A 13,128-nucleotide genomic window follows, 5' to 3' on the forward strand; every position below is an offset into this window, starting at 1 on the left:
CCTTTTTAACAGAAACCAGATTTATCAAAAGTTTAGAATAACTAGGGTAATATCCTGGAAAGCTCGAAACAGTGAACATAATTCCATTCATCCAAGTATATTCCATTATTTGTAGTCATACTCACAGATACCAACAGAAGTCTTTTGGAAATAGACAGAAAAATTATTCAGCCAGTGCATCCAGCTATTCATTATTCTCCTGTTTTGGTTGGCAACTCTGTTGCTTTGGTTTTCTTAGATTTTCTTTATATTTGTATTTCTGCTCCTGAGTTTTCCATTCTTTAACTTTTCCTTGAAACATTTTACGTTTTATGAGCTTATTGTAGATTTTTTTTTGCCCATCCCATCTATATACCACTGATGCAAAATGAATATAAGTCAATCGAAACAACCATTCTGGAGATATGACTTCAAACACTTTGAGGTCATATGAGAGGTCACTAACATTTGACAACTAGGGTAAAAAAAGTCATTGTTATATAAATGTATATATATATATTTAGAATTGGAAGAAGACAAAGAAGACAGATATAAAAGATTTAGAACTCTAGGTTGAAAAATAAAAAATCCCACTTTAACAGATATTTGAGGTCAAGATTTGACCCCGGGGTATTAAAATTAAAGAAAAAAGTTATAGATGAGAAAGATGAAGGCATAAGTTTTGGCTATTAGAATCAGTGAAAGAAAAAAGTATTTTCCATATGACACATAAGTGCCTTATGTACGAGTATATGTATATATATATATATATATATATATCTATATATATAATATATATATATATTAATATATATATATATATATATATATATATATATATATATGAGAGAAATAAGCTAATGGCAGCGACATCAAACCGATGATTTTTATGACAGTTGCATGCAGGGTTTGAACCCGCTGTACTCGGCTATCCGTAAATTACCTGTACGGTGCCCTAGACCACTACACCACAGAGGCTATAGAATCCTTGAAACCTGGAATCGAACTGATTCCCGAAGGAAGGAAGATCACTTATTACGGTGATCCGAATTCCTGTTTTACTCAAGGACCAGCCCACCAGTGGTATGGGGTAAGGACCGGGACGAACCCCTTTCACGCTTATCGCCATTGTAACTATGAGAGAAATACGCTAATGGCAGCGACATCAAACCGATAATTTTTATGACATAAAAATTATCGGTTTGATGTCGCTGCCATTAGCGTATTTCTCTCATAGTTACAATGGCGATAAGCGTGAAAGGGGTTCGTCCCGGTCCTTACCCCATACCACTGGTGGGCTGGTCCTTGAGTAAAACAGGAATTCGGATCGCCGTAATAAGTGATCTTCCTTCCCTCGGGAATCAGTTCGATTCCAGGTTTCAAGGATTTTATAGCCTCTGTGGTGTAGTGGTCTAGGGCACCGTACAGGTAATTTACGGATAGCCGAGTACAGCGGGTTCGAACCCTGCATGCAACTGTCATAAAAATTATATATATATATATATATATATATATATATATATATATATATATATATATATGTATATATATATACCTTGTCTGTCAACTGTACATGTTTTTCACACTTATGCAAGTATTTTTCATATGACACATAAGTGCCTTATATATATATATATATTATATATATATATATATATATATGTATATATGTATATATATGTATGTATGTATATATATATATATATATGTATACATGTATATGTATATGTACATATATATATATACATATATATATATACATATATATATATGTATATATACATACACCTTGTCTGTCAACTATACATGTTTTTCACACTTAAGCTCCTAATCTAATTAATTACCTTTAACAAAACCTTTAAGTAACCATGTATTAACAAATTGCATATGAACATAAGCATTATTTATTGCATAAGCTTAATTACAACAAATATAAATTAGGTTAGCATAAAGTTGTATTGGGTACAACTTTGACATATTCAATACTTTCATGATTTTTTTTTCTGAAAAAAAAAAATATAGTTAATATCTGGTGCTCCACCTTAGTCTAGGGCAACTCATGATAAACAATATATGATGTCCAGGCACTGTACATGAATCTTTATTTGATGGATAATGATATACACTTGCTCCTGAAGACCCAGATGGATGAAAAAAGTTCACTGTATAATCCTCAAGTTCCTCACAATATTCCTCCACAATTCCAATCCAGACTTGACCATCATAAATGCAGCTAACATAATCTCCTGGTTTGACACATTTTACGATATTAACCATTGCAGGTTCATTAGTAACGTGGCCTTTATTTCTTCTTTCCAATGCCACTCGAAATGGGATGCATCATCAGTTCTTCCTTGTTTATGGGAAGAAATCTATGATATTTCTGTATTCTGTAACCTTTTTGGTTTGTGTAGGCTACATAAGGTGGACTTAATGTGGGCGAGATAAACTCCAAAACCGGGGTTTCTTCTATTTATTAACAATGAAGGAAATATAACAAACTACCAATGTGCCCTGTCGGCAAAATACAGTAAGTGCCAGGCCTTGACCTAGGGCACACCTGGCTGGCAGTCTTATTACACTGCTCAGCACTCTGGCTGGTAGGCTCTTGACCTGCCCAGCTCTGGTGTTCGTGACGTAGGTGTCGTAGGTTAATATAGGGGGCTAGTGGGTTGTTGTAAATAAAGGCGTTAGTCTCGCTATTCTATACATTGGGGTCAGTTTTGTATATGAGGGTTAGTCGTATAGTTGGTGGGTGTTGCTAGGTATGTTATATATATGTTAGCTTATAGGTAATATAATAAGGGGCAGTTATAATAGAGGGTTTTTAATGGGTTAGTCTTGTGGCATTTGGCATGTTCGTGGCGATATCCTGTTTTGTCTGAATTTTGCTGCGTTAGGTGTATGTGTTCTGGGAAAGCAAGGTAGGTAATACGGGAGTCTCGCTATGTTGCAAGCATGTGGATCACGTGCGTGGTAGGTGATGGTTAGTAATGGTTACAGTTTCCTAAATAGCCACACGGTCATAGAATTGATGATCCAACCATTGGTGCATCTTTCAAATCAGATATGGTTACAAAGAAAATTTTTAATGTCTTGCTCAAGTATTTTTCACAGAATTGAAATATATTTTCTGGTGTAAGAATTTGCCTCTCTCTAGTTCTATGCAAACTGGCATGAGCAGTAACTTTCTTCACTGTTCTGCCAATCCCATCACATGCATTTTTGGCATGAGATAAAAAAGAAAAAAAAAAAAACAAACAATGCCATTCAAAAGACAAACCAAAATCCTCTTCATGGTAACAGCGATTTGTGAATTTGTATCTGTTCTTATATTGGCCAGCACACACACACACACACACACACACACACACACACACACACACACACACACACACACACACACACACACACACTAGAGCAAAGAAGAGAGAGAGGAGATTTGATAGCTATTTACAGAATCATGAAAGGCATAGAAATTACTGATAGAATCTGATAAAATGGGATGACAGAAATACAAGAGGACATGGAAAGAAAATAAAAAAAGACAGCTATAGAAGAGATTTGAAAAAGAACATCTTTCCTCACAGAGTAATAGACAGTTGGAACAAGTTAGATGAGAAAGTGGTGTGTGCAAAAACAATACATGAATTTAAAAATAGTTTAGATAAAATGAGATATGAAGACGGGACCCCACGAGCATAGCTCCCCTTCCTGTAAAATACAACTAGGTAAATACACACACACACACACACACACACACACACACATATATATATATACTGTATATATATACTGTATATATATATATATACATATATATACATATATATATATACATATATATATATATATATTGTAACTGCTGAAGAGGACCACAGTCAGTGGTCGAAATATACAGTTTTACTCTGTATCTCAGCTTATCTTTCTCCGAGAGTGGGTTTAAGTTTTACATATATATATATATATATATATATATATATATATATATATATATATATATATGTGTGTGTGTGTGTGTGTGTGTGTGTGTGATTCACCTTTTCACTTGGTCTTTGGATCATGAGTTGGACTCGTGATCGATAGCTATTTCCCTCCCAGAAGAGAGCTCAGAGCTTGTATGACCGATCTATGGGTAATGCTGTGACCTTACACGCACACATACACACACACGCTTATCGCCATTGTAACTATGAGAGTAATTCGCTAATAGCAGTGACATCAAACCGATAATTACAATGGCGATAAGCGTGTAAGGGGTTCGACCCGGTCCTTACCCCACACCACTGGTGGGCTGGTCCTTGAGTAATACAGGAATTCGGATCGCCTTAATAAGTGATCTTCCTTCCCTCGGGAATCAGTTCGATTCCAGGTTTCAAGGATTTTATAGTCTCTGTGGTGTAGTGGTCTAGGGCGCCGTACAGGTAATTTACGGATAGCCGAGTACAGCGGGTTCGAGCCCCGCATGGAACTGTCATAAAAAATTACCGGTTTGATGTCGCTGCCATTAGCGTATTTCTCTCTCATATATATATATATATATGTATATATATATATAATGCTAATAAGAACATGGGTACGTGTGTTCACTTATGCAAAGTAGACCACTTGGAAAAAGAAACTAATGAAGCAGAGTGCTTTCATATATTACATATTCAGTGCAAAAAGTACATAGTTAATAGAAATACATAGATTATGTATACATGAGAAAGGAACAAGGACAGTTTACATAAGGTTAGAGGACATTTACCCCCTGGAAGGTGGTCAAGTCAGGTCGCAAGGGTCAATGCATCCACTAATGAGGGTGGGGCGATGTAAGGTCACAGTCGCAGGGTTACATTTTACCTGTCATCATTTTGCTTATTTTTTGACAGATAAAATTGTCAAGTTTGTATAAGCCCTTGTGTAGGTTGGTATTTTGATCACTGGTGGTATGGATCAAACTACACTATTAAGTTTCTTACTATTATGTTGTTAGTATGATAGATTGCATGGGCATTACCCCAATCAACTGGATGATTATTCAATTCAATATGTTTGAAGATTCCACTGGAATTATTGCCATCCCTAACATTTTTCTTATGTTGTTCAATTCTAATGTTTAAGGGTTTGGCAGTTTGACATATGTAAAATTGATAACACATTTTTGCAAGGAATTTTATAAATGCATCCTTTTTTAACTTCAATACTATTACTGATGAGCATATGTTTTACTGTACTATAATTTTTAAAAACTAATTCTATGTTAAATCTTTTTAATAATTCTGTAACACTTAAATTTTTTTCTTGAAATGGCAAAATTAAAGCATTATGATAACGAAAAGATGATTTAGGCCCACTTCTAAATCTTGTGACATGAGGGAAAAGCTAGAAAGAAGAACAAAATTTGAGTTATTCTGGTCATGGAGGGGTGGGTATACATGTAGACTTTGGATGATTTTGAGCACATTTCTAATGAAAAAGTAGAATGGAATATATCATAGTGCCATCTCTGTTAGTTTTACTACCCATATTATGTTAGGTGGTGGCAAGTACAAAGGGTCTGTTTAGGTACAAAAGGACTTGCGTATGAAATGGTTTGTGTACAAATCAACCACTATCATAATATAGTGCATTACAGATTTACAAAGACATAGATGTTAATCATACAATTACATTTTTTCCAGGATAAGAGTACCTATCAACATTTCTTTGGAAGAACTATCCATAGATTCCATATGTGTCATACAATGATAAGGATCCAGTGTGACATCTATACCACAGCCATTTCGTGTATCATCTTAGATACCGTGTGATGACCCACCTTACAGAGAAGCCTTTCCAGTGTAACCTGTGCGATTCTGCTCTCTCACAAAACATACAAAGACCCACACAGGAGAGAAGCCTTTCCAGTGTGCCTTGTCCAATTCTACTTTCTCATGAGAGACTGGTCTCACAGTGCATATGAGGACCCACACAATAGAGGAACCTTTCCAGTGTGGCCTCTACAATGAAGTTTTCTCACAAAAAGAATTATTTCTCAATCCATATGATGACCCAAACTGGAGAGAAGCCATTCCAGTGTGGCTTGTACAATACTGCTTTCTCAGTAAAGGGTTATCTCACAAATAATATGAGGACCCAGACAGAAGAGAAGCCTTTCCAGTGTGCCCTGTGCAATTCTGCTTTCTCACAAAAGTGTGATCTCACAGCACATATGAGGACCCACACAGGAAAGACGCCTTTCCAGTGTGGCATGTGCGATAAAGCTTTCTCACATAAGAGTCATTTCACAGAGCATATGAGGACCCACACAGGAGAGAAACCTTTCCAGTGTACCCTGTGCAATTCTGCTTTCTCAGTGAAGGGTTCTCTCACAGAACATATGAGAACCCACACAGGGGAGAAGCCTTTCCAGTGTGACCTGTGCAGTTCTACTTTCTCACGAAAGGGTCATCTCACACAGCATATGATGACCCACACAGGAGAGAAGCCATTCCTTTGTAACCTTTGTGATTCTGCTTTCTCACAGAAGTGTGCTCTCACACAGCATATGAGGACCCACACAGGAAGGAAGCCTTTTCAGTGTGACCTGTGTGATTCTGCTTTCTCACGAAAGGGTTATCTCACAGAGCATATGATGACCCACACAGGCGAGAAGCCTTACCAGTGTGGCATGTGCGATAAAGCTTTCTCACATAAGAGTCATTTCACAGAGCATATGAGAACCCACACGGGAGAAAAGCCTTTCCAGTGTGCCCTGTGCAATTCTGCTTTCTCAGTGAAGGGTTCTCTCACAACACATATGAGGACCCACACAGGAGAGAAGCCATTCCAGTGTGACCTGTGCAGTTCTACTTTCTCACGAAAGGGTCATCTCACACAGCATATGATGATCCACACAGGAGAGAAGCCTTTCCAGTGTAACCTTTGTGATTCTGCTTTCTCACAGAAGTGTAATCTCACACAGCATATGAGGACCCACACAGGAATGAAGCTTTTCCAGTGTGACCTGTGCAATTCTGCTTTCTCACGAAAGGGTCATCTCACACAGCATATGAGGACCCACACAGGAGAGAAGTCTTTCCGGTGTAACCTTTGTGATTCTGCTTTCTCAATTGAGTGTAATTTCACATATCATATGAAGACCCACATAGGAGAGAAGCCTTTCCAATGTGACCTGTGCAATTCTGCTTTCTCAGTAAAGGGTCATTTCACAGAACATATGAGGACCCACACGAGGGAGAAGCCTTTCCAGTGTGACATGTGTGATTCTGCTTTCTCACGAAAGAGAGATCTCACAGCCCATACAATGACCCACACAGGAGAGAAGCCATTCCAGTGTGGCCTCTGCAACAAAGCTTTCTCACTAAAGAATTATCTCTCAACCCATATGTTGACTCACACTGGAGAGAAGCCATTCCAGTGTGACTTGTGCAATTCTGCTTTCTCAGTAAAGGGTTATCTCATAAAACATATGAGGACCCACACAGGAGAGAAGCCTTTTCAGTGTGCCCTGTGCAATTCTGCTTTCTCACGAAAGGGTGATCTCACAGTACATATGAGGACCCACACAGGAGAGAAGCTTTTCCAGTGTGGCATGTGTGATAAAGCATTCTCACATAAGAGTCATCTTACAGAGCATATGAGGACCCACACAGGAGAGAAGCCTTTCCAGTGTGCCCTGTGTGATTCTTATTTTTCACAAAAGGGGAATCTCACTCAGCATATGATCATCCACACAGGAGAGAAGCCTTTCCAATGTGACTTTTGTGATTCTGCTTTCTCACGAAAGAGGCATCTCACAAAACATATGAGGACCCACACAGGAGAGAAGCCTTTCCAGTGTGTCCTGTGCGATTCTGGTTTCTCACAAAAGAGATCTCTTGCAGTGCATATGAGGACCCACACAAGAGAGAAGCCTTTCCAGTGTGACCTGTGTGATAAAGCTTTCGCACATAAGAGTCATTTCACAGAGCATATGAGGACCCACACAGGAGAAAAGCCTTTCCAGTGTGCCCTGTGCGATTCTGCTTTCTCAGTGAAAGGTTCTCTTACAGAACATATGAAGACCCATACAGGAGAGAAGCCTTTCCAATGTGACCTGTGTGATTCTGCTTTCTCACGAAAGGGTAACCTCACACAGCATATGATGACCCACACAGGAGAGAAGCCTTTCCAGTGTAACCTTTGTGATTCTGCCTTCTCATTAAAGGGTAATCTCATAAAGCATATGAGAAACCATACAGGAGAGAAGGCTTTCCAGTGTGACATGTGCGATTCTGCTTTTTCAAAAAAGGGTGATCTCACAGAGCATATGAGAACCCACACAGTGTGACCTGTGCCATTCTGTCCTCCTGAAAAGGGTTATTTCACACAGCATATGAGAACCCAAACAAGAGAGAAACCTTTCCAATGTGACCTGTGTGCTTTTGTTTTCTCACTAAAGGTCATCTCATAAAACATATGAGGACCCATCCAGTGTGACCTATGTAATGCAGGTTTCTTACAAAAGAATCAACTCAAATATTAGGTGATGACCTGCACAATAGAGTAGCCTTTCCAGTGTGACGTGTGGAATTTACCTTTTTCACAAAAGAGGTCTTTCAGACTTCACATTGTGACTCACACTCATCAGAAATCCCAGTGTGGCCTGTGTGATGAACAGTGTACCCTATAAACTGTGTGCCTCTGTGTGTATACAAATTCTTTACAACTAGCACACAAGGTATTGAAGATGAAATTGAAATGTTTTAATCAAATTAATTAATTCTATAATTTCATAGTGATAAATTCTAAAGAAAAGAAATGTGTGATTTTAAGAATCTGTAAATGACTTGAAATTTAAGTGTACAATTTCATAACTTCACATGTAGTTTTGAGATTGTATTGTGACAGTTATTCATCACTAGTACTTGCGCAGTCAAGTGACTTAAATCAAGAAGCATGTTATAATTTTTTCCTGATGGCCTGATAATTGAGAATATTTGATACAGGTTTTTTTCAAATTCTATTTGGAAAATAAAATCAGAGAGTCATACAAAATAAGCTTTGAAATTGTAGATAAAAATGCAACTTTGAAACAAAGCCTAAGCAAAAATTGGAAGTTTAATTTATGGTAAAGGAAAGGGGAGTTGCTGGAAAGGCCCAACCCCTCTTTCTACTTAACTTGAAATGTAAAGAAGGGAAAACAAAACAAGTGAACAACCACATTTGGTAAATAGTGCACACAGACATGGTCTGTACTGTGTAATATGTAGCCCTTTTGTAAATTTACAAAATGGTAAAAGAACACTTCAAATAACTTTGAAAATAACTGATGCACTATGTCAAATTCAAAGGAGGCAAAATGTGTGAAGTGAAAATGAACTGTTTGCTGCTTGTGAATGGCTGGATGAAATAGTGAAAACTGCTATGTCCATTTACATGACACCCTGAGGATGAGGTACAAGAATGGTCAGTGTTTTATATCTTCTATTTCACATTTTGATTCCTCACTAGGTATTGAACATGTTAATGCCCTTTGTCTTGATACTACAGAAACAATTAGGGACACTATTTAAAAAATTCTGTACAAGAGAATATTAAAATAAGAAATATATAAAATTTTACACAAATGGTGGTATTTGCTCTTCAGAATGAACAATTCTCTAACTTGGTTGGCAAAGTTGATGAATATTGGAAGAACCTTCTTTGCATTTAATGCAGTCTGTGAGTGAGATTTTAGTCTGATGAATCAAATGAAAACCTCAGAAGCTGGGGAATGTCATTTAGATATGCTTGTGAGAGTGAAAGGCTACCAATATATGGAAATTCAATAAATTTAGATAATGTGTATAATGAGTGTGTGAATGCCAGACAGAAGAGAGAAGAAATAAGGAATTAGAAGCCAGAACTAAACAAGCTAAGAATTAGTAATGGATTTATTTCATTATGTGTAATTGTAGCTATTTGCAAAATTAGAAAATTTAAATAAAGGTAATAAGTCCCTAGTGTTATATTATAACTTCATTTCATACTAATCTTATACAAAATGCATATTAAATATTTTTGTCAACTCTGTCGTTGTTGTCACACAACAGACTCTTGGAATACAAAACTTTTGCAAAACAAAAATAGAATAAAAATATATACTTAATGTTTTGTCTTATTTATGGAAAACCAAATTTAAAAGGTATTTCATATACATAATATTAAAGTAGATGGCACTAAGAAAGCGCATACTTCCATGAACATCAGGGTAACAAAATGAATAAAGATAATTTTGCCCACATTATAAATCAGCAGGGACCAGTTTGTATACAATCCATGAAATTTGTATACAATCTATAAATGCCAGGGTCGCATATTCGAAAAAAATCTAGTATCTGCATATATATCTGGATCTGCATCAAAATGTAATAACTTGTTTCTTGTCATAAGACCCGCCTTTCCACAAAATTTAATAGAAATCTGTATATAGCTTTTTTTTTCGTAAATGTTAGATTCTGGCAAAAAACAACTTCCTTAGTGGAGGTAATAATACTTAAAATATTGTGCATTTGCTTAAATGGTCAGTATAGTGATACATGTGGGTGTGCACATACCTAGCAAAGAAGGCAGATCTTGCACACAAGTAAATTTCTACAGTTACGTAACTAGGTGGAATTTATTCTTGCAAACAATTTAGTAGTAAAAAACATGCTGGCCACAAAAATGTGCTGATTCTCTTGAGATATCAGTTGTAACCCATTAAACTCCGATGACAAGATGTCTTGCCATTTGGTCAAATAAAACAAAAAATCATAATAAAACAATGTTTGATCAAACACCAGAAAAATATGACGTCAGTCCTCGCTTCGCTCGCAGCGAAGCGAGGAGGACTGACGTCATATTTTTCTGGTGTTTGATCAAACATTTTGTTGTTTTATTATGATTTTTTTTTTATTTGACCAAATGGCAAGATATCTTGTCATCGGAGTTTAATGGGTTAAAGGAGGTGTCATGCCTTAGTGTAAATATGATAAAATATTCCATGTCTGCCATTGTCACGCCCTTGCGTTAGTATTGCAAAAATTATAAAATTTGATGCATGTAATTGTGTCCCTTGTTGAGCTGTGTTGTCTTTACTTTGCATTAAGATTTTAAAATTATATTTGATTATACATTAGCTGTATGACAATTATATTAAGAATCATATGATACTATATAGATTGTTTGGTGGTGTGAGAGGGGAAGGGGGAGATATATATCTGGGAAGTACATTTCTGACGTACGAGCTATTTACGTAAGGACTACCCTGCTCTCGACATAAATGCGTAGTATTGCCGTCACCAGCGAAGGTTATATAAGCGAATGAAAACAGGGTGACCAGACGTCCTACATTAGGCAGCGAGTACAGTGATTGAACGAAAGTGACCGAAAGAGCACGAAACAAAATGCCACTAACCTCCTCCACCGCTCTCCTCCACCCTCCACCTCTACTAGTCTTATCTAACGTTAGTTCAGGTCGTCCGATACCCAAGGTAAATACACTATATAAAACAGATTTATTACTTTACATTGTCTTTTATAATGTGTTACATTAGATTTTATGTTTCTACAAAATATTAGATATAATTTTTATTATTTAAAGACACGAGTCAAAGAGTTTGGACTTATTGCTAAAAGCAGAATTGATTAAATTAATTCACTTTGTACAGTACACTGTGTCCTTGTACTGTGGTCATTAGTGGTACACGAAAAAAATACCTGGCTGACCAAAATATTTCAGAGAGCATGGACGGAGAAGAAAGTCCCGGAGGACTGGCAGCGGGCCGTTGTAGAACCAATCTGGAAGAAAGACTGCAGCACGTATCGAGGTATTTCGCTCCTGAGCCACACAGGCAAGATATACGCAAAGATCTTGGAACAGCGCACAAGGTACAAGGTGGAACCGTTGCTGAGTGAGACGCAGATGGGCTTTCAGAAAAGGGAGAGGGTGTGCAGACGCTATCTTCGCTCTCAGACAACTGAGCGAAAAGACAATCCAACACAACAAAGAGTTGAGTCTTGTGTTCGTAGACCTGGAAAAAGCGTTTGACCGAGTAAACAGAAACAAGCTGTGACAAACACTTGAAGAGTACAGCACTACGGGACAACTGTTGGACAACATCAGAGCCATCTATACCAACAATATGAGCGCAGTCCGTACCCTAAACGGACTCGCTGACTGGTTCGATGTTTCATCTGGAGTGAGACAAGGATGCATGCTATCACCGCTATTTTTTTATCATCAAAATAGACAAAATCACGAAAGAGGCAAACCGCAACCCAGAAGACCTGAATGAGATGCTGTACAAACATGAGAAAGAAGATCCACTTCAAGAGCACACAGACAGCCTGAACACACAGTGCAAGAAGCTCGATATGAAGATTAGCATCAGCAAAACCGAGACGATGAAGGTTGGCAGAACACCTAGCAACCTCAAAATCAGCATCGACGGAACTCCGTTGAAACAGGTCAGCGAGTTTAAGTACCTCGGCAGTATTTTCACTGAAGACGGACGTCTCAACAGAGAGATTGAGACGAGAGTACTGAAGGCCAACAGCGTCAGCTACCAGCTTGCCTCACTCCTCAAACATCCCAACATCCCTATTGAGACTAAAGCCAAACTCAAGTCCATCTACATCTCCACCTTGAACGCAAAATAACCACCTGTGAGATGCCATGTCTGAGGAGAGCCGTCAACAAGACCAGACGGGACATGATCAGAAACACCACAATCAGAGGAATGGTGGGAACAACACCTGTCCTCCATTACATTCAGAGACAATCAGATGGTTTGGACATCTGAGACGCATGGCACCTCACCAACTTGCCAGTAAAGTATACGATAAAAAATATATATATATATCAGGTTACAAGGCAAGAGGAAGACCAAGGAAGAACTGGATTGAGGGTGGGAAAGAAATCCTGAAGACCCACAACATCCCAACAACCCATCCAAGCCATCCATCTTGCCAGAGACAGAAAACTTTTTCTCCCCTCGACGCCAAAGACGGTACAAGGGGACGGATAAAAAAAAATGCAATTCAACAACACGCTACTAGTGCAACTGATAAACATAGTTAACACACGTAATAGTACTGGACTGTCATTTTTGTCATTTTTCTGCCCAGTTGGATAATTTCAAGATGACAAAATGTCTA

General features: G+C 37.7%; 1 protein-coding gene across 1 annotated transcript in view; it reads left to right on the plus strand.

The window, feature by feature from the left end:
* The window catches only part of LOC143031648 (uncharacterized), a 13,222-nt gene extending 3,132 nt beyond the window's left edge, over positions 1-10,090 (plus strand). Inside the window, exon 2 of the mRNA XM_076195755.1 lies at positions 5,646-10,090. Coding sequence (XP_076051870.1) covers positions 5,969-8,296 — 2,328 coding nt within the window. The 5' untranslated portion in view covers positions 5,646-5,968 and the 3' untranslated portion in view covers positions 8,297-10,090. The remainder of the gene's footprint in view (positions 1-5,645) is intronic.
* Positions 10,091-13,128: the final 3,038 nt, after the last annotated feature.

The sequence above is a fragment of the Oratosquilla oratoria genome, chromosome 12 (genome assembly GCF_046742065.1).
Source record: "Oratosquilla oratoria isolate Oo_2021 chromosome 12, ASM4674206v1, whole genome shotgun sequence".
Lineage (NCBI taxonomy): Eukaryota > Metazoa > Arthropoda > Malacostraca > Stomatopoda > Squillidae > Oratosquilla > Oratosquilla oratoria.